General features: G+C 41.5%; 1 protein-coding gene across 4 annotated transcripts in view; it reads right to left on the reverse strand.

The window, feature by feature from the left end:
• Positions 1-21,839: 21,839 nt before the first annotated feature.
• The window catches only part of SAMSN1 (SAM domain, SH3 domain and nuclear localization signals 1), a 353,573-nt gene continuing 347,962 nt past the window's right edge, over positions 21,840-27,450 (reverse strand). For all 4 annotated transcript variants that reach the window (XM_048494497.1, XM_048494498.1, XM_048494496.1 and 1 more), the window contains one exon: positions 21,840-23,979. In XM_048494497.1, coding sequence (XP_048350454.1) covers positions 23,780-23,979 — 200 coding nt within the window. In that variant the 3' untranslated portion in view covers positions 21,840-23,779. The remainder of the gene's footprint in view (positions 23,980-27,450) is intronic.

A 27,450-nucleotide genomic window follows, 5' to 3' on the forward strand; every position in this document is an offset into this window, starting at 1 on the left:
CAGCTGACATTCTGCATGTTTTGCCCAACTGAAGAAGATAGTCCTGCAGTGCTTATTTTCCAAAAGGTGGACATGGTTCTAATCTATGCAGTATCCCACTTCCATTGTGTCTTTAATGACACTTGCTACCAAATAATTGTTTAAATTGCCAATAATTACCAATATACTCATTTCCTAATAGTCCGAGGGACAGCAGGTTGCCTAATTAGAGATTCAGAGAGCAGGTACAATCTAACAGAAGATCTTCCTTTATCTGTTAGATGCATCCTTTTATTTTCTTTTTCTTAGAAGACCAACCTGGACCTAGCAAGACCACCCCCTATCAATTTCTGAGTAAGGTTTTGTTGCTGTAGAAAGGCAATATTTTGTTTGATGTCACACTATCAAAATGGTTGTCACTAGGCTGGTCAGGCAGTCCTCCTGCCCCCTGTTGCGTTATCTTGCCACTTGCGTTATCTTGCTAAGATGAGCAGTAGGAGCAATATAGCTGAGTTCCAGCTGCTTCTGGAGCTGTGATCGTGTAATTTCAGGGGCAACCATAAGTGACATCATTGCAGTTTTTGGGGTGCTCCATCATTCACAAAGTCTATAGTTAAGCTATAGAGTTTTCACAATGCTAGAGAGTCCTAGTGCTATGATTATATCACTTTCAGTCAACCCGGAAGTGATGTCAAAATGTCACTGGCTAGACTACACCAGGGTGGGGTGAGTCTTCCTCTGGTTATCAGTGTCATGCTGGCAACCCTAGTGATCACTGATTTATATTTATGGTTCTAAATTTAATTCTTCCTTAAATAATGTTTTTTGAGTTACCCTGAAGAACGGTCACTGTATGAAAACCATATGAAATTGAGCCTTTTAAGTAGCCTTCATAATTAACTTGTTGAACTAGTGAGAGGCCAAATGATGGGTCCCAGTTAGTTAAACTGTCTGTGTGAAAAATTGTAATTACCCTCTTTAGCTCCATATTGAAATATTGGAATAACGCTATTCTGAGAGGTCAAGGAAAGATTGGAAGCAAATAGAATAGAATAGAATAGAATCTTTATTGGCCAAGTGTGATTGGACACACAAGGAATTTGTCTCCGGTGCATATGCTCTCAGTGTATATAAAAGAAAAATACATTTGTCAAGAATCATAAGGTACAGCACTTAATGATTGTCATATAGGTCTAGTAAGCAATCAGGAAACAATCAATAGTAATGAAAACATTAAATGTAAAATCATATAATAAAATGAAATGTGTTTGCTCTTTGTGGCATTGCAAATTGGAATGCAAAATGGAAGAGGTGGGAGCTCATAATAAGGCATTTGTTTAAACAGTTACCCTGGAGTTCAGTCACAATACGAAGGCAGGAAAAAATTAAGTTTTGTAAGCGGTCTTCATAATTAACTTGTTCATTAAGTGGAGCCATGCTCACAGGTGCAGACTTCTCACTGGAGATGCTGGATGCTCAGGTATCAATGTTGAATAAATAATAAAAGACAGCTTATTGATATCCTTACCGTAGTGCTTTTCCATAGGCCAATCCAAAATGCAGCTATGAGAGCCAACGTGGTATAGTGGTTAAGAGCAGGTGGTTCTAATCTGGAGAACTGGGTTTGATTCCCCACCTGAGTGGCAGAGACTTATCTGGTGAACCAGATATATTTCTGCACTCCTAGATTCCTTCTGGGTCACCTTGGGCCAGTCACAGTTCTTTGGAACTCTCTCAACCCCACCTGCCTCGCAAGGTGTCTGTTGTGGGGAGAAAAAGTGAAAGGAGTTTGTAAGTCACCTTGAGTCTCCTCACAGGAGAGAAAGGTGGGGTATAAATCTAAACTCTTTTCTTCTTGAATCTGGAATGTCACCATTCAGAGATTGCATACATACTTAACTTGCCACAAAAACTATTAATTAGTTAATTGATGCAATTAAAGGAGACCTATGATCTGAGACCCTGAGTTACTGAGCAACTATTTAGAACATGTCTTTCTCCTCCCACTCCTCATCTGAACTGGCAACTTCTATTGCTTTTGTATAGCAAGATTCAGCATGGCTCTGAGCTGTCCCAAGATAGAATCATTGATTTGCCTGCACTAAAGCCAAAGCAACTGATCTTTCGGGGGTTTTTTGAGGAGATGGTGAATTTGCAAGTCTGGACATCCTTGAGTAAGCCACACATACCTCCATATTCCATGCGGCTGACTCTTATGTTCAGTGATTTAGGAAGTATATTTTTTTCAGAACTGTTGATTTTATTTATATGTAATTTTATGCACATTCAGAGAGCAGTCCTCAGAAGAAGAGTCGACTCAGAAAAAAGTCCCGTTTTATTTGGTGTGATTTGTTCCCAAGAAAATGTTTTTAGGATTGCATCAGTGGAGAAATGGCTCCCCCCCCCCTTTTTTTCTCTTTTTTTCCTCTCCTTCTCCCATCAGGTATCATATATTTGGAGGACTTAAAAAATGCAGAGAGACATCAGGAAGAATTACCTGACCTAGGGGGAAAAGATATCTTAACCCAGCCTTACCAGGTCAAAAGAGGGTGGGGTCAGAGAACTAATAAATTGCTGGGAAGAGAGGGACAAGGTCTCTTTCCCTTTCTGCTGGGTCACTGAATGGAGCAGACCTCTTGCCGGGGCTATGCAGAGAGCAGCCATTTTTGAACCATGTGCTCATCCAGGGAGCTCACTCAGCCTTCCAGGTAATGGGAACTCTTTGAGAATTGTAACCTTTTAAGCTTTAAGAGCCTACCCTATTTTCAACAACTGCTAGGGTAGGTTAAGAGAGAGGGACAGGGGACTTGCTTTTATATCTCCTTTGTTTTGAAAACCCTTGCTCAATCTCAAATATACTTGTAACCATTTTATTTTTAATAAATACTTTTAAACCTTAGATGTGGAGAACAGTTTTCTGTACCATGAATGCAGCTGGCAAGCAGCTTTTCCTCTGAGACTTTCAATGTACCCTCCAAGAGAGGGAACTCGGGAAACTGAGACTAGGCCTCATGGTTAGAAAGAAAATTGCGGAGCCCTGACCCTCCCCAGCGGGCAGTTCCTCAAATGGTCAGGTGGTGGCAGTGGTTTACCCAGGGAGAAAGCTAGCTCTCTCCAGGAAAAGTTGGCAACTCCTGGGAGAGGCTTGGGAGCAGAATAGGGCCTGCCAGGCAAAGGAAGCCCATTCCACCATAGCACCCTTCATCAATTAAGATTTGTAATTACTTCACAGCCATAATGATTAGAAAACAGTCCATGTAGACATGTATGGACAGCTAAGTAAATATTTGGTGAGACAGACTAAGGTCAAGTTAATTCATGCCTTAGTATTCCCTACTTAGTATTCCCTTCATGCCTTAGTATCCCCTACCTAGTATTCCCTACTGCTAGACAGTTAAGGAAGTTGATAGGAATAAAGTAGATTCCTTTGAAATATGGTGTTAGAAGACAATGTTAGGAAACTATGGAGTGCTAAAAAAAACCCAAGGAGGTGGGTTCTACATCAACTGTCTAAGCTGTCCCTAGAAGCTAAAATGACTAAACTGAGGCTGTTGTACATTGGTCTCATAGTGAAAAGACAATGCTAGGAAAGGTTGAAGGCAGCAGGAAAATAGGGAGACCCAACATGAGTTGGATTAACTATATAAAGGAACCCAAGGTCCTAAGTTTGCAAGACCTGATGAAGGCTGTTAATGATAGGAAGTTTTACAGGACTTTATTTAAAGGGTCACCTTGAGTCTGAAGCAACTTAACAGCACTTAACATACAAACACACTGCTGAAGCTTTCAGTAGAAGCCATTATTACGCACATTTTCCACTAGGTGTCAGAATATTGCTAGAGAAGCTGATTCAAGATAGATCTTAACAGCTTCAGATTCATAGAGAATACATTAACCTTTGGTAATCTTTATCTAAATTTTTTCAAATGCATAAGCCATAAATAAGGCTTATCATTTTCTGCCTATTGTATTTTATTCTGTAATAAACTCACTGAACCTTCATTTTGGAAGTTCTCAATGAAATCTGTTCTTTCATTTTCACAAATGTAGCCATGCTGTTAATGTCACATAATCTGGACATGTGTTGGGCAGCTTTTGTTAATGATGAACCTAAGCAGTGAAGTCATTCAAATTATGCTGTGGTGCTTCAGTATTGCACTGTAGGATTTAAACATGCTAATTACGAATCCATGGAGTGAGTCCTGTCTAGGTGGGAATTAGATCTGAAAGAATGGGTCCCAGTTAGTTAAATTTTATTTGTGAAAAATTAGAATCATCCTCTTCACTTCCATATTTAGACATGGGAATAAAGCTATTTGGTGAGGACAAGGGAAGAATTGGTAGTGAAGAGCCCTTTTCCCAGAGACCCCTATGTGGTGGAGATACTTCTTGTTCTGTTCCTTTGTCAAAAGACACTTTTCTCTCTCCAGAGTATGTATAAACTATAGCTAGTCAAATGTGTGACTATGAGATGTTGTGGCTTGGTGCTGCAGCTCTGAGCTTAACCAAAATAAATGGAGTGACCTTGAATGCCAGAGTGGAGGATTTCACAGGTTCTGCCAGTGTGTTTGGGGGAAGGAGAAGCACAGATAGAAATGCTGCAGAATCCCTTTCAACCACATAGCTCATGTGGGGACTCTATCATATCTTATGCTCTAGGGTAGAGTTGTCAACTCCAGATTATGAAATTCCTGAATATGTGGGAATGGAAGCTAGGGAAGGTGGGGTTTGGAGAGGAGACAGGCCTCAGCAGGGTTTGATGCTGTAGAGCCCACCCTCTAAAGCAGCCATTTCTCCTGGGAAATGATCTCTGTAATGAGCAACTGTAATTCTGGGATATCTAAAGGTTCCTACCTGGAGGCTGGCATGTGAGGTAGATGGATGCCACTTACTGGAGTGAATAAGCCCAAGAATGGTGAGATCCCTTGCAGTAGCTGTGGTTTCATTTATGTGGGGCACTGTATCCTGCCTGGAGCCTATAGGATTGGGTTTCTGTCCCCAGAGCAGAGACCCACAAAGCCTTTGTGCTGAATGCATGAGCATATTGATTTGTTATTTTTATACTAGCAGTGCAAAGAAATACAATGGGCTCTAGAAAACTGTTGGGGTGCTCACGAGCTTCTTGCCAGCCTGGCTGGGATGAGCCACTGGCCAGGAGATGAGACCCTTGCTGCTGGCAGTGTCCCTCTTCCTTTCCCTCATCTTCCGACCCTCCATGATAGTGGAAAAGTCTGGCCACACGCCCCCATCCCTCTCCCCATTTGCTATGGGTGGCACCCAGCCCTTCTCAGAGTAGTTCCATTCCCTTTCCCATGTGCAGAACCAGTGTCATGCTGGGTAGTGAAGGTCAGAGAGGCCTGGCGTATGTTTTCAAGACCATCTCATTTCAAGCTGCAGGGCATCATAGCAACGGCTTTGAACAGCCACTATGAGCAGGCCTAGCCCTAGGTGCTTTCCCCAGCTGAGGAGGCCAGCAGGGGGCTTTTGGAAGAGCATGTGAATGGGAACAAGGCTTTGTGAGAGAGATAGAGTTGAATTTCTTGAGGGGCATGGAGGGAAGGGATATTGGTGACAACTGTGTTGTTAAAGCAAAGTATTATGGAGTCAGTCCCGCTTTGCTTGGAAAACAGCACCCTGTGGACTACATCTCCCAGAGTCCTTTGCTTTTAAGAGTGAGTCATTGAGAACATGGCTTGCCTTTTATATAGTAGAATGAGCTGTGTTGATGGGTACAGTTTAAAGGCAGGAAAGAACATTTGACTGGGATTCTTGTGTTGTGTTCTTTTTGATAATGTTGCCTTTGCATCTCACAGCAATTAGTGAGATTATTGTCCCAGGTGGTTCCTAAGAGAAGTAGAATTTCTTAATTTTTTGTCTTAAATATTGAAAATGCAGCTATGACTCATCGGGATTTTTGGCTCAGAGTCCTTGCCTTTATTTTTCAAAAAGTTGTAGGAAAGGCAAGAATATTTCTCTAACAATTATTACAGCCACGAGCAAGTGATTTAAAAAAATCCATGGACTTATTGTAACAGATCTTGACCTGAAGAGTTAGTAGTTTAACCACCAAATCCTATGAGCAGCTGGTCCAGCAAACAAAGCTATATAGCCAGTGAATCTTACAAAAGCACCCTCCCCTTCTTTGATCTAATTACTACTTTCTTCACTCCATCTCATGGACAGCAGTGTATACCAATTCTGATGCAACTTCTGTTCACGTACAAGTGGCAAAGTGAACTCAGAGAACTTGTGTAGCATAGTTCATAAATGTTAGGTCACAAACCTTGAAGCAATTGTTGATCTGTATTGTTGATCAGTTGCGTTTATTGATAGGCATTGAAGCACCCAGTTTATTGATAGGCATTGAAGCACCCAGTTTGACAAAGCCAGTTCTAGCAAACCTGGATTTTGCTATCCCCTTTATTCCAATGCTAGTCCCTCCCTCCAATTTTCCCAAGAAATGTGAGAAAGAGATAGTTTGGAGCTGAGGCACCCTAAGGTCAATGACAGATAGAGATCGGGAGCCACCTGGCATCCTGCTCCCACGAGATAACGGAAACAATCCTGGTTCTCATGAGACCAAAGTGTCTGTCTTGACACTTTAGGTTAACATTAGGTTAAGCCAGTGTCTGTCTTGACACAGTTGCCTAGACCTGTAGAATTCCTGTGTCTAAATGTAATTTCCCCTTCCTCACTAGTATATGATGAACCTTATTGCTGTATCCCCAAGAAGACAGAACTATTGGTACTTGGGAGTATGGACAGTATGAGGAGAATTTGATATCTTTTGAGTCCATTTGGACATATGTTTTCAATACCAGGTCCTGGGTTTCAGACAAAATGAGAGAATCGGTTTAAATAAATGAGAACTGCAGCAGTTGTATTTCCAGTTTTCTAGAGCATACATACAGACTTTTGTCCTAAGTGCCCTTACTCATTCATGAGGTCAATTGTTTTAAGTAGGATGGATTACAGATAAGCATATTTTACGTCAAATTCCATGCACATAAATGTTCATTGTTGTGAAAAGCAACTTTGACCCCATGGGGTGAAAGGAAAAGCCTATGCTTTTCTGCATTGTGCTCATAAGCTTTCAGGAGGTTAAAGCTAGGCTGAGTGTCAATTGAAATATCTCTGTCCTTACACTAAAAATAGTTGAGTGTTATCTATTTCCTGTCTCTTACAAGGTGGGGGCTATTTCCAGTCTCTAAAAGTTACTCTTACAGATGTCTTTCCACTAGACCATGAAAGAAATGGGTGTTGCTGGGTTTCTGAACAATACATTTGTTTACAAATGTCCATGTAGTTTACCTGTTGAGTATCTACACATTAATTCTAGGTACTGCACAATGTTTAAACAATACCTTGCCTATGAATCACAACTATAGCTTCTGTGACTTTCAGGCAGAGGTGAGAGGTGTCATTAGTATGTGAGCATCCTTCATTATTTTACAGTAGGATATAGTTAATCAATACAAAGTGAAATAATGATTAATATGTGATAATGCCTGTTGGAATTGTTAAGCACTAATCAATTTTTATTATTCTGGATATGATTCTGTATAAACTCATTATTAGGCATCGTATGAGTATGCCATTGGGTAAAGCCTCATCACAGTGGACCTTGCTCTATTTAAGAAAGTGAACTTTATTCTGAACTCATCAGCATAAGTCAAGGTCTTCAGTGTTACTGCTTTATAACTTTCCAGAAATCTCCATTCCATTGGCATCCAGTTTGTATAAGCTGTAGCGTCCGCTAAGGCTTTCAACATACCTGGAGGCTTCTTGGAGCTATTTCTGACAACACTGATGGAATCATTCCGACATTAGTCAGATTATTCTTACAAGACAAGCAAAAATGCTGGCCACTACTTGTCTCCTTTTCTCAGCATCACTCCCCCATGTTCTGTCATGTGAGTAACAAGTATCTATTTGGCCTGGAGGAGAAAAGTTTGTTGAAAGCAGATACTGTAAACCTACAGTCCTTATAGAGAAGCTGCACACCTCTCTGAAAACAGTCTAGGCGCAAAAATAGAAGCCACCATCTATGTACAACAGCAAAACAATCACAATACACAGCCATGGTCACTTTCTGATATTTACAGACCTATTGGGGTTGCACATTTATATAGCCTATTGTAATCATGTGATAAGTAACATCTTAATTCATGGTATTTTAGAGATGCCAATTCTGGGTTGGGGAAATTCTGGGTGGTCTGGGGGTGGAGCTTGGGCACAAGGGGTTCGGGGAGGGAAGGAACCTTAGCAGGATATAATACCATAGATTACACACACAGAGAGACACCAAGTGGCTGTTTCTTGGGGACAATGATTTCTGTAGTCTGGTGATCACTTGTAATTGCAGGAGATCTCCAGGTCCCACCTGGAGGCTGACAGCGCTAGGGTATGTGGTATTTATCTTTTATCTTTTACTGGCGGGGCCCAACCACGCGTTGCTGTGGCAGTTGTCCTTCTCATCACAGTCCACAACCCACACAGATGCCCATGCAGGTCCAATGATCCCCAGCATAGCCTTTTGGGGTGGTCAAATAGAATCCCTCTTTCCCTTTTCAATTCACATTGTTATATGGTGGTGTCTTGGTTTTTTAGTATAAGGTAATCCTTTCCATTCCACAACGGAATTGTCCAGAGTGCGAATTCTGCTGTCCATGAGGCTGGTTGACATGCACAGTCCTGGCTTGGGTAAGGCAGAACTGGGGCAAGCAGGCTATCCCAGTCAGGCAGCAGAGGCAGGTTCAGATCAAGGCCAGCTGCCTGGATTCTTAAAGGGCCATGTACAAAAGAAGCGGAGCCAGTAGTATTGGTTTGCCCCCACCCCACAGATTTTCTTAGAAGAAAAAGGCAAACTCCAGCTCACTTTTAGTAAAAGAGAGCTGTGGCAAATATGGGTGAGGAAGTGGGTAAGTGGTGGTTGGATGTGAGGGAGGGCAGAGTGAGGTGTATGAGGATGAGCTGGATGTATATGAGAGTATGAGTGTTGTGTGGTAGCAGTGAGGCAAGAGAGTGAAAGTTACCTGTGTGTGGGGGGGGGAACATCTCACACGGCAAAGTGTGTATGTGTTTCACTTCCACTCGTATTACCTACCAGTATTACCTATTTACTGTTTTCAATGCTCATCTCTGGCCATCTGCACGAACATTCTTAGGGCATACCAACCCCTCAGGCCACAGACATGCTGCACGAACATTCTAAGGGTGACAGTTAAACACAGCCAGCTTCATGGCCTGGTGCACCAGGAAAAAGATGTTTTACCTGGCTCAGGTATGGACTTTCGGTGATTTGAAGGTCCGATTACCTGCCCGCAACAGGGAGGGACGTCATGGGAAAATTTGGGGGCGATCCGTCCAGCCGTTTCCATGTTAGGGCATGAGTAACAAAGTCACTTTTTATATATATAGATTGGTTGAATCTTCTTTGAGCCTTTCGATAACTACTGTTGAGGTGATCTTTGCTCTTACTGGAATTTACAGAACGAAGTATATTATCTCCAGCCATCTTAATCAGCCCCCAAATAGAATTAATGACTTTTGATCTCCAAAAGGTAGGCAGCTAGCATCAAGAAAGAGAGGCTACATAGACCAGAGGGGAAGCAGCAAGTCATATGCGCCAAAGTGCTCAGTTTCAGATTTCACGCTTCCATCCATTGCACACTATGGTTTTTGAACTTCCTCTCTCCTTAGCACTTCTTTTCCTCAAAGTCCACCACCTTCGAAAACACTACCCTTTCCCCTTAACAACAACAAAATAGAATCCATTTACATGCACTTGCAGATATCATGTACTTGAGTATCGCTTTCTGTTTGAATTTCACTGTAGTTTTGACTTAGCCATCCCTGGCAGTCTGATCCATTTTTTAACTTTTTGGTGCTCCTTTGCCGAAAAAGTTCATTACTGTCTAAATAGATTAACTTCTACAAAGTGAGCACAGTCACAGATATCACTACTGAAATGTATGCAGCAGAGTGAAAGATGAAATTTTGTGTGTGATATATTTATCACAAATGAATCAGGATTAGCATATTGCCTCCCCTCTGTTATTATTACGATTTAAAATACATGCTTTCAAAACTACTGTTAAATTTAAATTATTCCATCTAAGTACTGATTTCTAGTTTTCCATCTCAGCAGGCTCCACTTGAATAGCAAACTGGACAATGGGCTGGAGTAGTTAGACAGGAAAAGGCCCTATTAGATGAGAGTCCATCAACCAGTAAGTGCAGGATGTAATACCTTGACAAAGGCCATATCTGATATTAAATTGATATAGTTCATGAGCACTTCACTTTAGGCATAATTATAAAGAAAGGGACATCTAGGGAGTAAATTTTTCATTGGAATAATACTTTAGTAATCCTGAGAGATAGAGACAATCTCCCACAGATTAATACAAGAAACAGTCCCTAAAATATTCTAGAACTAGGCAGCTTTTAAGTCTTTTCTTTTACTGTAGTTAGCCTAAAGGCTCACGATGGAAATTTGTATCACATGCTAGAGGGTTGCAGAGGGTTGGAAGTTGTATAAACTTATTTTCAATGGCAAGCGTATTTCTAGCCTTCTATAATGTACTTTGTGAAGTATAAATCTTCAGAGGACAATTCTTTCCACATAGCTTGGAAATGATTTGTTAATTGTTATCCTAATTTAGATTTGCGTACTGATATCATGGACATGCACAACTATGCGCAACTATGATAACTTACCACCTTAAGCTCTATAACGGTGGTGGTGAACCTTTGGCACTCCAGATGTTATGGACTACAATCAGTCCATAACATCTGGAATGCCAAAGGTTCGCCACCACGACTCTATAATATCCAAAACAGATGTGCCTAACTATATTACTACACTGCCAGCACTGTTGTCAACAGATGGATCATTTCCTTTGATATTGCTGATTATGCTTCAAGGCTCTGCGGTGTAAGAGATAGTCAGGATCTAGAAGTTCAAGACCCCAACAAGCTCCCAGTCTTGTGGGACTGGAATGTTTCCTTGGCAAAGTCACAAAGACTAGGAATACATGAAAACCCGTCTTATCTATATTGTGATTTCACTCCATACCAGGAGCTGAAGGAAAAAAAATACAATCAAAGTCATATTAGGCTACTATTATCACTTACAAGGTGAATATTTAGCATAATACTGACATTAATTGATTAATTTGAACTAGTGCAACTGTACAAGAAATAATATTTGAACCTGTCTTGTAAATATAAATATTATACTTCATTTGTAATATAATATGGATAAAGATTTTCATAAAAACAAAAATTAAGTTTTAGAATCTTGCAAGTGTACAGGATTCAGATTGGAAGATAGTTGCCTTATTTGACATGCACTTCCTGAAGAGGAATAAACCAGAAATATCAAAATCCGAAGAAGGGCTACTTTGTATGTGTGTACATATAGAACCACCTTGCATTTTTGCCTCCTCTGCCAGTTCAAGGGGCACCCCTGCCAGTGACAGGGGCAAAGGTACCGACGGGGGTGGCTGCCACTTAGTTCCATGATGGTGAAACCTGGAAGTCAGGACTACCACAGAGCAGTGCTGGCATCCACTCAGACACTGGTGGGGGTAGTTGGGATGGGGAGGGAAGGGGCATTCCCAGGGTGGAGCAAATGTTAGTTAAGTTCCACTGGCATTCTAGCCCAGGAACATCACCCCCGAGACCTGGAGACTTACACCACACAAAAGTGCACCATGAGCCTGTATTGCCTATGGGGTAGTTTGAGCGATGGGAGGGTTTTCTTTTTCCTTCCTTCTGTGTTGCCCAAAGCCCCTTTGGAGGTGGCATGGAGCTACCTTCACCATACCTCCTCTGGCCACTGCAGCGCTCCCCCCAACTCAATTGCACTGTAAATGCCAATACCAGCACCTTGAACTGGGCCTGGAAGCAAACTGGGAACCAGTAGAGGTGGACCAAGACTGGCTTGAAATGGTTGCTATGACCCACCCTAGTCAGCACTGTGGCTGAAGCATTCAGCACCAACTGTAGCTTCCAGACAGTCTTCAGGGGCAGCCTCTTGAATAATAAGGATGAGATATGGATAATAACAAATTTTAACAGAGATATAATTATATTGCCATAATAAAGACAGTATCAAAAATATTTATTTGATTAGAGTTATTTGATTTATTTGCCATTAAACACTAATTTCTTATAGATCCTCTTAGAGCCTAGAACACAGTATTTCTGGTGCTAACTTATCTGGACAAATAAACACAATTATAATTAACGTTGTCAACATTAATTATGTTGACAATATTATGAAACAACCTTTCCGTTCTAGTGGCAGGTTCACCAATGTCTGTTAGATGGTAGGTATTCTTCTTTACTTGGGCTTTTGGTGGACTCTAGAATAGATTTCCTGTTGCTGGTTTTATCTGTGGATTTTGGTAGTGTTACTATTTGTATTTTTATCTTATTTTAATGGTGTATTGAAAAGTTGTATAAGCTGCCCTGAAAGCAAACATTGTATATGAATATTTTAAAAAAATCTTCTGCACAGGGAGCTTATCAGTTGACCAAACAAAGCATGGTTACTTCCTTGTTGAAAGTTTTTGAATTTCAGGATTCTCTAGCTTCAGCAGCTCTCATAAATTTCAGTATTGAATTGTGGAGCTTCAGCTGCCTAGAAGATAATTGATTTCCTCCCTGAAGTAATTTAGTAGTCTTCACTTCAGAGAACATTTTTTCTGATTATTGACTCTGTATTATTAGTCGTTTGCAAAATTATTGCTATGGCTATGAACATCATAGTTCTTTCAAACTTTGGCTCCTTTCCTTGAACTATGCTTCTCTGCCAAGTTGATTTTAATAATCTTGTGCTTGCAAAGAAAAATCTTGCCTTTCCTCCCTCTAGCCTCTAGGGACTTTGGAATGCTGGCACCTCTCCCTAAAAGACTGACCTTTTAGATCAGTCCTTTTATCAGCTTGTGCCTCAATTGGAGCTCTACTCTAGTCCCAGAAATTCTTTGAGGAGATTGGTCAATGACAGACTTTGTGGTAGTATTAATAAGTTTATTGTCTTGGTGATAGGCCTCACAATCTCCTCGTACACAACATCATAAAATTAGAATGTATCTCTATATATTAATTCGTCCATATGGAAGATCCAGTCCCACAGATCTGTTTCCTGACTACCACTTTTGAGAACATCATCTGGTCTAGAGTAGCATGTTTGCATGGTGATCAAATATTCTGAGTGGGGTTTCTATTGGACTAGATTCAACCTCAGACTCTGGTGATACAAGGAGTTTGGGACAACTGTTTCTTCTTTGAGGAACACGTGTTCTGCTGCATGGATTGTCAAGTTACTTTCAATACTTTCAAGTTATTACTATATCACCCAAAATATATAAATTGTTTGTACCCTGAAAATAAACATTGTTGCCTGCTCACACTGCCATGTGTTATACAGAGCCTGATCTCATCCCTACACCTGGAAGTTAAGATCCCAAAATATCTCAGACAGTGGTGGAGCTACAAGGGGAAGGGGGGTTCGTGTTACACCAGGCATGCACCTGGGGGCATGAAAATCAACCCCCGACCCCCCACCTTCCTCCCTCACCCCGCCAGGCCTGGCCCTGCCCCATCAGCCTGGCCCATTTTCAGCCGGCAGAAAGCTGTTTTCCACCGGTTGGAAAAGGAAAGTGGGGGGCGGGCACGGGGAGGGGGCAGAGCTGTAGGGGCGGGGCCGCAGGGTGGGCAGAAAACATGGAGTGCACCCTGGGAGTACTCCTGCCCAATTACACTTCTGATCTCAGACATAAAGACCTAGGGTTGCCAACTATCAGATGAAGCCTGAAAATCTCCTGGAACTGCAAGTGATCTCCAGGCAACAGAGCTCAGTTTTCCTGGATCAAATGGCTGCTTTGGATGGTTGTCTCTAAGGCATTATTCCCAGCTAATATCCCTCTCTTTCCCAAACCCCACACTTCCCAGGTGTCAAAGAAAATGGTGAATTACAGTGCAATCATATACCCTTGTACATAGGTGGAAGTCAATGGGTTTAGAAGGATGTCATTCTGCTTAGACCTTCTCTCACTAATCCCCCACTCTACAGGTGAGAGATTCCCACCATTTCAGGTAACATCCTGGCCAAATGAGAACTGCCAAGCATTTGTCAAGCCTACATGGATGGAAGGCTGTATTTAAATTGGTTGGTCACAAGCTCATTTTCTCAATATAAACCCTTAGGGAGTTTATGACATTAGCTTACATTTTACAACAATAAAATTGTGCAGGGTCTATTGAGCAGATAATGTGCTGGGATTTCCAGAGGTTCTCCCTCCATCCAGGGCTGTCTCAAGATATTCTGCTTTCTAATGCAACTGTGCAATGTGTCAAAATATCTCAGGGGATGTGTAGCACGATGCTTAGTATTGTGGGACTTGACTCGCACTTTGACATACATGCACTATTGTGAATGTTTTTGGAGTGTTCTTCATATTCTGCTTTGTTGGTACCACCATCACCATCTTCATTTATAGGCCACTTTTTTCACTGAAAGTCCAAGTGGGTTACAAAGCATGAAAAGCAATTCAATCAGACACCAGAGATCTACTACAGAACAGGAAAAACACTGCAAATGAAAATCAGTCTAACAGCCCAATCCAAATGGCTTGAGCAGTGACTACCATGCCACCTCCTGAAGTTTCCCAGGTGTCCAACAGCAAGACTCTGGAAAACTCCAACCATCTATGAAACCCCCATAGCTGAAAATGGCATTACACCACCCTTTTGGGCAGCATAATGCCAACGGCCCCAGGTAGGTATTCCTGGCTTGAAAGGCCAGGTGGAAGCCAACTAAAATCAGCTTCACCTCTGGGAATGCCATCAGAATGCCCCCAGCCATGCTGGCATCCTACTGGATGCCAACGCAGCACTGACTGTCAGTCTCCCTTTCTGGTTGGGCACTGCCGAAATCCATGGTGCCTGTCTGCCTCCCAGTTTGACCACCCCGTCAGCACTTTAGCAAAATGTGCTAGCAGGGTGGGCAAACATGACAGGTCAAGCTTGCAATGGCTCCATACACCCATTCCACCCCCCGCACTGACTGAACTGTTAGGCATGGCATACCACAAAGAAGGGGTTATAAGGGTAGAGTTCTGCAGTAAAAAGAGAGATGATACATACAATGAACTGTGCAATAGACTACATTAGTGCCCTTATGCAAACAATTTCCCATGCTGTTCTATTATTTTACTGTTCTAATCCCTTTGTAAAATTGCATTCCTGAACATATCTCTTGTGCCTATTCTGCTAAATGCCATTAGAAATATTGCTGTCCTGAGCAATTGCTATCAAGTCAGCCTGGATTCCACCATGGATTCATGGTACAGCCTTGAGCAAATCTATTTTTTTATTCCTAATATGTGTTCCCCATTTTTATCCCATGGGCTTTTAAAGTGAATAATAGTGTCCTACCAGCCAAGGCCATTATGAGGATGAACATAACAAGATTTTAAAGTCGCTTGTGAAGTGCTTTGTAGGTGAAAAGTCTTGTGAAACATTACGTTCAGAGAACTGACAATGTTGGATTTTGTTGGAGTCTCTCCAGTTAACAAGTAATAAGAGTTAAATACTAAAAGCAGCTAACATTATTATTAGACAGACTTACTCTACTTTTTAAATACCCTTTTGGTGTGGACTATGTAGCCTTACAGCTGTATATTTTTAGTATAGTATGGTAATTTGACAGAGATCTTGGGCAGTTTTTTTTAATCCCTTATCTTTTTTGACACAGCTAACGTTTTCAACACATTGCAGCTGAATTCCCCTTTGCTGCATCTTAAGGCCGTTACAGTTTGTTGTGTCCTTGTGCACTAATGAGAATAATTGGCCCATGTCTTTTGCATAACTGCATATTACATATCTGAAGACAGTAATGCTTCCCTTCAGTCCTCTTTCCCTGAGACTGAGCAGGCTTCGTTCTCTTAACCTTGCTTTTTTCAGAAGTCTTATTTACTAAGTTGATCATCATTGCTGTTGCTCTCATCTGAACTCCCTCCAGTTTTTCCTCCCCTCTCCTAAAGTGTAGTGCCCTACATGGCATAAAGCTCTCCAAATGAGGCCTGCTGATGCCAAGTCAAATATAAAAGTCAAAGTCCATCCCAAGCTGTACAGGCTCAGTGCCAAATAGAGCAGAATAATTACTTCACTTTTTAAAAAGCAAGCAGTATTCCTATTAAGGCAACCCACTGTAGTGTTGGACGGTATTCATTTTATCAATTTTTCTTCTTAATGATCATCCCAACTTATTTTGGGAAACATAAATAATCCAAACCATCTATTGTAAATTTCACAGGTCAACTGTTGTCTTTATCTTTTGTACTTAGCTCTGGTTTACAATTGTTTTAATAATGTATTTGTGTGTTGATTTTAATAGCTTTTAAGATGAGATTTTAATGTGTGTGCTTTAATCTGATAGCTACCTTGGCTTCCCTGTGAGGACAGAAAGGCAGGGAAAGAACAAGCAGTATTAAAACAAAACATTGGAGTGTTGGCCAATATTAACTTCATCCATTTTTTCCTCTTAATAATGGAACATGGTCATATTATCTTATTTTGGGAAATATAAATAATTCAAACAATCTATTGTAAATTTCATAGGGAAAAAAATCTTAATAATAACAGCAACAATACCAACAATAATAGCTGAACATGCCAAGTGAACTACTTATATCTCAGAAAATGTTCATCAGGTATCATAATGAAAATGAATGGCAAAAAATAAAAACAAATATTAGTATTTCTTATTCTGGTACCTAGCAGTCTAGTTTTATGAATTCAAACCAACAGTTTAGAGACTTGGAGAGTAAAGAGAGTGATGAGAGAACTAAACTAACAGCAATGCTTTGCAACTTGTATCTAGTGCCAAGAGTATTGGTTATTTGATCATTTGCTATTTTTACTTTTGTGTTGGAGAGGTCTGCTACTTAGCTAATGCTAAACATAGTTTTCCCCATTTTTTTCCTGTTTCCATAGCTTGTTCTGTGATCTTAATGTCTATGTGTTATTGTGATTACTTGAAGTGCACTATAATATCAAGTCTCTGTGTTATGTTCCTTAGTACAATGTACATTGTACAAATTGTCAGTTTGTGTATGTGGGGCAGTTAAGGTTGCCAGCTCTGGGTTGACAAAAATCTGAAGATTTGGAGGGTGGAGCCTGGGGAGGAGAGGATTTGGGGAGGAGAGGACCTCAGTAGGGCATCACTCCATACAGTTCACCTTCCAAAGCAGCCATTTTCTCCAGGAGAACTGATCTCTGTAGCCTGGAGTTCAGTTGTAATACTGAGAGATAACCTAGAGACCAGCAAACCACAGCGTAGTCATTGTATTGTATACACTCTGATTGTCACCAGAGGCTTGTTTTGTATGCTCATTATGTTAAAAAAGGAAGGGGCATGGAACAGTGCCTAAGATGAGGATAGAAATTGTGGTCTCCTCAGCTTCAGAACAAGGGAAAAGGTGATAGGCAACAAGCCACCTTTTGTGGCAGATTATCCCTATGATTAAACATATGGATTTTTGAAGGGCGTAGAAAAAGTTAAGTGAGGTCATTGGGATGTAGCAGTTATATTAAGACTGTTTGGTGTTTTATAGAATCTGGGAGTGAATGTGTGTTCCAGTCAAGTAATTCTGAACAGCATTGTTGAGGCCATGGAAGATCAGAAGGCAGTGCAGCTTTGTTTTCGTCATAGTGGCTTCAGTGCAGTCCTGCATGGAAGAGTAGCAAAAGAGTAGCAAAATTGTGGAGGCAGGTGTGGAATTGTCAACAAAATAAAAACTGTTAAACTGCTCTCCCAACAGCTGCATCATTCCTGGAGTCCAGATAGATGGAATAATGGCAGAGAAATGTGGATGGAGCAGACCAGGTCGCCACTTTACAGACGTTGTGGAGGTTGACTCTGGCAAGAAAAGTAGCTGAAGAGGCCTGGGCCTTGGTGGAACGAGCTCTAACCTGAAGAAGGCAATGTTAATCTGTATGCTAATCTGATGCATGTATGCTAATCTGATGCAGAAACTACTTTTTTAGAAATGGTTTCGGAAGAAGCAGCTTTGCCCTTCTTGTATTTTTGAAGACTGTGTGTAATTTAAAAAGGGGTGCCCTTTATACTTTATATATAAAGTATATGGAATGATTGTTCACCTGGAATTGTGCAGCATAATGTCCTGGGACATCTGGAACTGTGACACCACTTTAGACCGAAATTCTAGATTAGGGTGTAGGACTACAATGGAACCTGGTGAATGGAGAATCCACCCGGAAGGCCAATAGCTCTCCTATTCTCCTGGCTGAGGTAATAGCTACCAGAAAAGCAACCTTATAAGACTGATGTTGCCAGTGGCTCAAAAGGTTCTTGTATTACATGATAAAAAAGCAAAGGAAATTTCAAACAAGGATAGGAGGTTTAAACGCAGGGTTATTTAGTCCCCTCAAAAATATTTTGGAGTCAGGTGCTTAGAGTACCGAAAAGTACCAACAGGAATGGGGAACCAGAAACTGCAGCCAGGAGAACTTCCAAGCTTTCAACTTTGGCCCTGGTGGCAAAAGGTAATGAGGAAGCCATCAGTCAAACATATTTCCTCAGAATTATGCCAGAGACTATGGCTCTGCTAGCACTGTCAGCCATATGTCAAGTAGCATTCAATTGCTGCTTACCCAGCCTAGAAGCCTCAGTAAACAACACTTTGCCTAGGGCCTGTCATCATCTGGTAGGGAATCAGTTGTACCATACAGTCCCAAAGGAACATCTGATATCTGCTCAGTGGATTTGGACATACGAAGAATTAGCACACCTGAAGAAAATACTTTCCCCCCTGAAGTGTCTAGTTTTCTCCTCTCCTTATCCTTTGGGGAGGAATGGTAACCAGACCTGTAATGAGAAGGAAGGACCTCATTAACCACAGAATTCAGGGTAGAGATGGTGGAATAGGAATTCAGACCCCTGTGGATTTATTTTATATACATTCTTGACGTTTTTAGTGATTGCTTGCTTGAAGGAAGGTTTAAGCCAAACCCTTGGCTATTTCTTGAATACTCTTAATTAAAGAGAGAACAATTGGCCCTGTGTCAGCGCTATATAACACAATCATGATCAGATCCAAAGATAAAAAATGTTGAGGGTTCTGAAAAGAGCATAAAGTGTTCTGTTAGTGAAACAGGAGCAAGGATCATCAACATCATCCTCCAGAGAAGGCATAAAGGTGTCATGAACCTCAGCATCAGAGTCGGATGTCAATTGGATTTTGGTGGATATGTGGTGAATCAACAATGTCTTCAAGTCATGAAGTAGATGACTGTTTGACGGAGACTTAGTTGAATGAAATTCAAGGAGAAGGCATGTCCTATGGGAGCATCTCTGAGCAGCATGCATAAGTTTACTGGCAAAAGTGTAAATAGAAACCCTACTGCTGACAGGAGGAATTGTGCACCAACACTAAGTATTTGCTGCAATCAGAAGAAGTTATCTCAAAACCTCAAAAGCATCATCTTCTGAGGAAGAAAACAAGGGTTGGTTAAATATTGGTGAAGACATCCTTGGACGATGGAAGATCTCTGGACTGGTAGGGACAGTAGAATCCATGAGAAGAGACAACAATGAATGATGGCAAGGGGAGTGGGTACTTCGTCTTAGAATGGTTTCTAGGTTCCAACCATGAACATGAGGACTCCGACCCAGGGGAGAATTCAACAGATGATTGAAGAGATGGATGAGGTGAAATCAGAGAAACCCAACATCAAGAGACAGATGGTGATCAACATTGATAAAAGACTTCCACGTGATGAACTGGAGAGTCAGGTTGGAAACATGTCAGCAATAATCCTCAGCATTCTGGAGATAATGACAATTGACCTCAAGAGGAGACCTACTGTAGACTAACCAAAGAATTTGAACCTAGATACATAATCAATGAGCTTCGGCACCAAGGAGACACTTTGACTAAGGCCCTTTCTGCACGGGCCATACACAGCGCCCTGGGGACGGCAAAAACGCCATCCCCAGGGAGCTGTTCGCACGGGAGGCACAGCTGCTGCGAAGCCACCATTTTCCGACCTCGCTTCCCGAGCGAGGTTGACAGAAAACAGCGGCTTCCAGCCGCTGCCGTGCGAACAGCAACGGCTGGAAGGCGCCATCCCTCCCCCCTGTGACCAGTCAACCTATTGTCTCTGCAGCCGTCCAGCGCGTTGCCAAGGCCTGGGGACATGCCCCCCTGCCCTGCGACGCCAGAGCGGTCACGCAGGGCAGGGGACGTTTCCCCTGGCCTCGGTGACGCACCGGATGGCCGCAGAGACGGTAGGTCGACCGGGTGATGGCGCAGCACAGCACCGTCATCTGGTAGTTTCTGGGACTGTCCGTGCGAACGGTCCCAGAGGGGTTGGGTCGGTGTCATGTATGCCAACCCAACCCCCACCGTGGCCGTGCGGAAACGGCCTCTGAGATACTTTTGAATTTATTTTGGCCTTTTTAACTTAGAGCTCCTAGATAGCCTGCTTAGCCACCAAAGCTGAGTCAGGAGTCGGTCCAGATGGAACCATAAGAACTGAAGGCATACAAGCTGTGTTAGAAGCTTTTGCCATGGGAGTATCCACCACAGGTAGAGTCTTTTTCCCTAATGTGGCCTTATGTCTTGAAGCCCATTCATGTCTGGCCTTTGGTATAAAAAGGTGGCAAGTTGGGCAGGTACTAGAGACGTGAGTCTCTCCGCTGGTGTGCATCATTTTGAGCCATCTTCATTCCACATTTGGAATATTTCTTGAACGGGCCATTTCGACAAAGAAGACTTCTGAGGTAAATGTTAAGGTGCTCAGCTAAAGCCTGTCCTCTCTACATGGTGGTGAAGAAAGAATGGAAGAAGGAGTGCTTCCCACCCCCCTTCATGTGAGCATTGGGCCATGTAACCAGCCGGCTCTCAGCTCTGGAAGGCTCCAAGCACTCTGAAGCTTCTGGAAATTTCCTAATCATTCTCCACAGCAGGTCTGCACATGTGAGACTGCACTGAAGACATGACAATGAAAAGGAGATTGAACCTGGGACCATGCAAATGCTCTACTACTGAGCCACAGCCCTAAATAGTGCAACCACCAAACAATTCATACCTTCCTGCAGAAAAAATGTATAGGAGCTGTTGATATAGGAAAGGCTCAGAAGGTAGTGATGACACAGCATGGAAACCAGCTACTCTTTCCAAGCACCTGCCATCATTGGGGAAGAATTTTTTTCACCCCAAGCCAATGCTCCTGACTCCAATCAATTGCTTTTGCTTCAATTATTTCTAAACCACTGATGGACCTTTCAATTAGTGCTGCTTGCATAATTCTACACAAGGGCTTCCAAAACTGCCCATTACATGGCAAACGTTCTTCCTGATTAAGCAGAGGAAGTAAATACTTGATTGACTTTTGCCATAAATGCTGACATCCCAAGGCCAAAGGAAAAAACCTGTTTATGATCCAGGATTTCAACCACAAGAAAGGTGGTAGTGGCACAGCTTCAGAATAATGCATGTGTCTCAATTCTTTTATTAGACTCTTGGTTTTTTTCTAATGTGTATATTAGGTGCTGAATAATAAAAAATCCCTTTATATAAAAGTATACCCAGGAGGTGTCAGTCATTTGTTTTATTTCTCTTTAAAATTATTTCTTTTCTCAAAATTATCTACAGTCCAAAAATATGGAGCATTTTGAAAGAACTTGGCATATTTTGCCTTTGTACACCAAACAGCAGAGAATCAAATGATGGGTCCTCGGCTGAGTTTATTTTAGTACAAGCACGTTAACTGGAATTGAGGTTAATTGACCTTTATATAATGGATACACAGGACAGTACTTACGCTCTGCACATAAAGAGCAAGTTTATTTGAAAAGCAAATTGCATTAATTGACATTCATTGTGCAACTTTCTGTTGTTTATTGCAAGCAGCTCATGTGAATAGTTTGTTGATGGTATAGATAGGACAAACATTTGTTTCTGATAAATAGGATTTTCAGTTGAGTAGCTTTTAAATAAATGAATATTATCTGAGCTTTCATATGAAATTATAAGGCACCGTACGGTCTGGAGATAATATTAGCTAGAAATTTATATCCCTGAATTGTAGCCGTTGCTGTTGTAGCACTTGAAATGTAACCCTTTCTGTTTCAGATTAATATTATATAATCTCTCTGCCATTTCCATAACAATTAAGACTTCTCTCCAGAAAATAGTTGTGATGCCTTGAGTGCTTTGACTGTTTATACAGGATGGTCTCAGTCTGCTGATCGCTTCTATGGTATTTATACAGCATGGTATAGTAGTTAAAGTTTCAGAGTAGGGTCAGGGAGACTTAGGTTAGACTTCCCACTCTGCTGTGTAACCTTGCTGGATGACCTCGGGCCAGTTTTTTTCTCTCTCTCTCAGCCTATCCTACCTCACAGCATCCTTTAGAACTGCCAGCACTTAATGGCATCTGTAGAATTGGGGCAGAATGGATTCTGGAATTTGGGAAGGTGGGATAGTCTTGTGACAGGCTTCCAGCTGAAAACTCTGTATCTGCTGAATCAGTTCTGGATTTCAGAGATAGTTCCATGTGTTTTTCGTTAAAATAGTAGGCTTCTAACGTGAGATGGATTAATTCATATGTACAATTCTTTATTTTGTGAATAGTGTATATTGTGATGTGCTCAGTTTTATACAATTAACAACAGAGCAAGGCTGATAATGATAGGATGTTTTGGAGGCCATTAATTCATACAGTTGCTATAAGTCAGAAGTGACTTGAGGGCACTTAACACACAATAGCAGATAAAATAATACCCAAAATATGCACTGAATATATTTAATATGGGACACAGATTTGGAAATAACAACAGTTGAAATCTAATGAATTCAAGATATTAATTTATTTTCAAAGGGAACATTTTAAGAAGTTTTTTTTAAAAAAAAACCTTGTAAAACTACAAGCAAATGACACTCAGTGAAGGATGGACAAAATGTTCTATGCCATTTTTAAGGATTATTGACTGTTTGCAATAAATATTGTCTATTTATATACTAACCATAAAGGAACAGTTTTGTCAAGCAAATTATGAAAAAAAAGAAATCCCTTAATTCTAGCAATTGTATTTTCACAATGCATACAAAGAGAATAATAAGAATAAGGAAACCTTTTATATAAAAAGGAACAAGTGCATAAAGTATTCAGAATATCCTTTCCAATTAAAAAACATCTTAACTTTTATGTATACAAATATTAATTTACTTTATGACATGAGAAATTTACCTTAAAATGATTACTAAGTTTAACTTTGTATTATATTCAGTAAAATCAGGCCTAAAAGTATCATATTCAGAATTCAGATATTTGGCTGGCTGCATTTTAAATTGCAACATTGCTGTATCATAGGTTATGAAGTACAAGATAATTTCTTTGCCTTGTAAAATAGCAATTATTTATACTATTTACAATATTTAAAGAAATGTTTTTGGAAATGAACAGTCTTGGAAATTCAGATTATTACCTAGCTATTCTCTTGAAATAGAAAAGAAAATCTGCTGTACAAATTATGTTTAGAATGCAATTATTGGGACTTCAGCCAAGTTACAAAAAGTAGAAGACTGTTCAAGAGACATATTTTCTTGTCGAAAATCTTGTTAGATGAAAAATCCAATAGTGTATTGCATCCCAAATGTCTTTCCATTATTTCATTTCCATGCTAACAGATACGTTTAGAGTGTTTTCTAAGTCGGCAAACTCAACGTGAATCATTCTGCTAGAAATGTGAACCCATTTAGTTTGACTCAGTGATGGTGATTGCATGCACCAGGGCAGAGAGGTTCTCTGTATCTGGGTCATCTTTGCTGTTATCTGAATTTTCTGATGAAGTGTAACAGCCAGAGTCTCTTGGACAGTCACTTGATTGTGACTTGTTAAAGCCAAGGTCAGGGCTTAAGGTCTGTGGTACTTGCTCAGTGTCTTGATCTTGTTCATCTGCAAAAATAAAACAATATATTATACTTATAGATCCTTGTGATGGGTACATGGCAGCATAAACAATGGTATTGTGCAGTTATTGTCATTTGTGCTGATTTCCACTATAAACATAGGCATCAGTCAGAATTGACACTGATCTCCAAACTACAGAGATCAGTTACTCTGGAGAAAAAAGGCTGCTTTGAAGAGTGGACACTGTGGCATTCTACCCTAATGAGGTATCTCACCCCCCATCCAAATCCTGCCTTCCCAGGCTCCATTCCCAAATCTCCAGGTATTTCTCAGCCCAGATATGGTAGCCCTATGTTTGATATTCCAATTCAGCAGAAGAAAACTTGCACAGAAATAAATGGTCCATATATGTCCCAAACCCAGGAAACTTGAGCCATAACTTTTTTACTGCTGCATAGCAATGTTACTACAGGGTTATAGAGGCCACCCACTGAAGTAGCCACTTACTTCAGTCTGGAGATATGGCCATCTTGGTTGTGGCACTGAAAATTTGGCATTCCCTTCCAAGGGAGATTCATCTGTTTCCTCCTGTCATTGTCTTCCACCAGCAGGTGAACATTCTTTTGTTTCATTTAGTGTAACTCCAGTAGATTTTCACTGGCTCTCTTCCTTGGTTGTACTATGGTTTGTATTAGGCTAGACAGAACCCCTTTGGCCATCGGGAGGGAACGGTGGACCTTTCCTGGCTTAAATGAGGCCTGGAGAGGGGACCAACTAATTAAGGTGGGAGGAGAAAGATGACCCAGATACATCATAATAGGAAAAATCAGGCTATCTACAATGTTATTGATTACAAGTTCCTCAGATCTTGGTGCAGCACAGGCTGTGGACAATGTGTTCTGTTGGTTGCCCAACTGCTTTTAGCACTTTCCCCAACCTGCCTGCTAGGGTAACTGAGGGAAGAGGGCTGGGAGTGGTGGAAACTGATATTCCTGCCCACCACCATCCTTCTGTGGGCATGTTCAATGTGTCAACCTCTAGGTTGGCTGCCTCCCTCAGAACCCCACACTGAACTGTGTTCCCCAGCCAATAACGACTCCTTACGCACAGGCCAATAAACGCGAGCTAACCATGGTATAAAACCTGTGCTGGGGGGGGGGGGTTTCCGCACGGATTCCGCTCCAAAAGAGAGTCCACTCTGCGCCCCGCCCCCCCCCCGGCAACCCAGGATTTTCAAGAATTGCACTATCTGCAATTCTTTTGTTTTAACAAGAATTGCATCCACAGCCGAGTGAATGGCTACCCTGGGAAACGCATTACACTTCCTTTTTTTTACAATCCCCTCCTCTCTGTAGCGTAGCTACAGAGGGGCACAGGGACGGCAGCATGGCTGTAGAGGTCCATGCCTGCCAGGCTTCACAGCTACACAGCAGAGGGAGGTGAGTGAAAAAAAGCGCCTCCGTGCAAAGGCGTGTACCCCAGCCAATACGCTCGCTGACCATGGGAAGGCCAGCCATGCGAATGGCCCAGGGCTATGATGGATTCATTTATCCTGCCTGCAACCTGCTTTACATTTGCTGTGAAGAAAGGATCTAAATGCCAGCAGGTAGCTGTGACAGTTACCTTCTTTATAACAGTACAATCAAGCATACAGAACATATATGCACTTTTCTATGGGGAAGGTGAAAACTTCAGAGCCTATTCGCTAATTAGAGCCCATGTTAAAATTTCTCCCTGGCCATGTTAAGAAGTGATCCACTACAGACGTTGCATAGGATGGGTTGCCACCAGAAATAAATTATTAAAACCATGGGCTGGGGATCTTTGCTGGGATAGAGGTCCTGAAGCCCATTTCTTTTCAGTCTGAGCCGTGGACCAGAAAGAAGCTTGCAGCCCTTTTAACCACAAATTCCCCTCCCCATACCTTCCCAGAGATCAGCTGGCTTTCGGAGACAAGGGCATCAAGAGGCAGGTTGAGAACAATTGGGTTTATAAACAGTGCTGGGCCCAACTCTCCAGAATAATTTTTGTCACCACCCACCAACCACTCTCCAGAATAATTTTTGTCACCACCCACCAACCAGATTCCTGAACCACAAGGCATGTTTTTTAAAATTTTAGAGAATTGGTGAAAGGTATAAGGTACAGAGATATTGTAAAGGCCTCTATCAAATGTAGCAGATTCAGCAGAAAATAGTATCTTATCAACTACTACAAGTCATGTAATTTTCCTAAAGCATAGCAGTTTCATACAAGATAAATGGCTTTCAGTCATAGTTGTCTAAGATAGGGTTAGCAGAGCTACGATATGCATCATTTTGACATGTATAGTCTGATACTACTTTAGTCTAGGATTAGAATATGGATACTGAAGACATATATGTCTGATGCATACACTTTGACAAGAGCTATGTTATAAATATTAATTATCTGCATTTTTGCCCTTGTTTTGCCCTTGGATCTTGATTTTTTTTTGGTGGAAAAGTTACAGCTGTGCAATTCACTATATTAGATGTGAGAATATGACTCCTTTCAAAAAGAAATGTGCAATTCCAAAGTATTTGATTGTTAATATTTGTTATAAATATTTGTGTAACCTCTATGACTTCAGGGATACTCAGCAAATATACATCACTAGAAGATCATGTCCATTTATAGATTAGCTGCACTTTAATCCTAAAACATAGCAATTATAATCATATGGCTCTGATCCAGATGGCCTAATTTTGCCAAACCTTGCCAGATTTCATAAGCTAAACAGGATCAGCCCTGGCTAGTATTTGGATGGGAGACCACCAAGGAAGTACATGATCACTACGCAAAGGCAGGCAATGGCAAACCACCTATAATCATCTCTTGTCTTTAAAATCCTACAGGGTCACCATAAGTTGGTTGTGACTCAATGGTGCTTTCCACCAATAATCATATGCTTTATCTTCAGTACAATTGTACCATTTCTGTTATTTCCCTATGGTACGGTGATTCTAGCGTGGCACTGAAGATTTCAGCCCAATTTGGGGGTGGGGGAATTCTCCTCTGGAGCCGGGGCAGACCAGCACTGGAAGTGGGGGGGGGGAGGTTACTTATCCAGGTGGCCAAGGACTATATGGCTCCGTGGCCCCCGACCCAGAAGCCACCACTCTTCCCCATGCCTGCTAATACAAAATGTTGCGCCAGTGTGGCTGGGGTCATCCCAGGGACAGGGCGGACGGGGGGTGCCAACAGTTGTCGATCTACACTGTCCACCACGCCCAATTTTGGGTGGTGTATCTTTGTTATCCCCTATGGGGTATTGTTGTTTTTTCTTGTACTTTTTGGCCTCCCCACACTTTGGAGAGGGCAGGATGGCACCAGAGTGGTGCCATCCCTGGCCACCAGGCCTTTCTCGATGGGGCTAAAAGTATCAGACAGGGAACAGAAAAGCTCAGATGAAATTCCCATTCTGCCTTGAGGCTCATAGGGTGGCATTATGCCTAACCTACCTTGTAGATTATGGTGAGAATAAAATGTGGGAAA

Source organism: Sphaerodactylus townsendi, linkage group LG04 (genome assembly GCF_021028975.2).
Source record: "Sphaerodactylus townsendi isolate TG3544 linkage group LG04, MPM_Stown_v2.3, whole genome shotgun sequence".
Taxonomy (NCBI): Eukaryota; Metazoa; Chordata; class Lepidosauria; order Squamata; family Sphaerodactylidae; genus Sphaerodactylus; species Sphaerodactylus townsendi.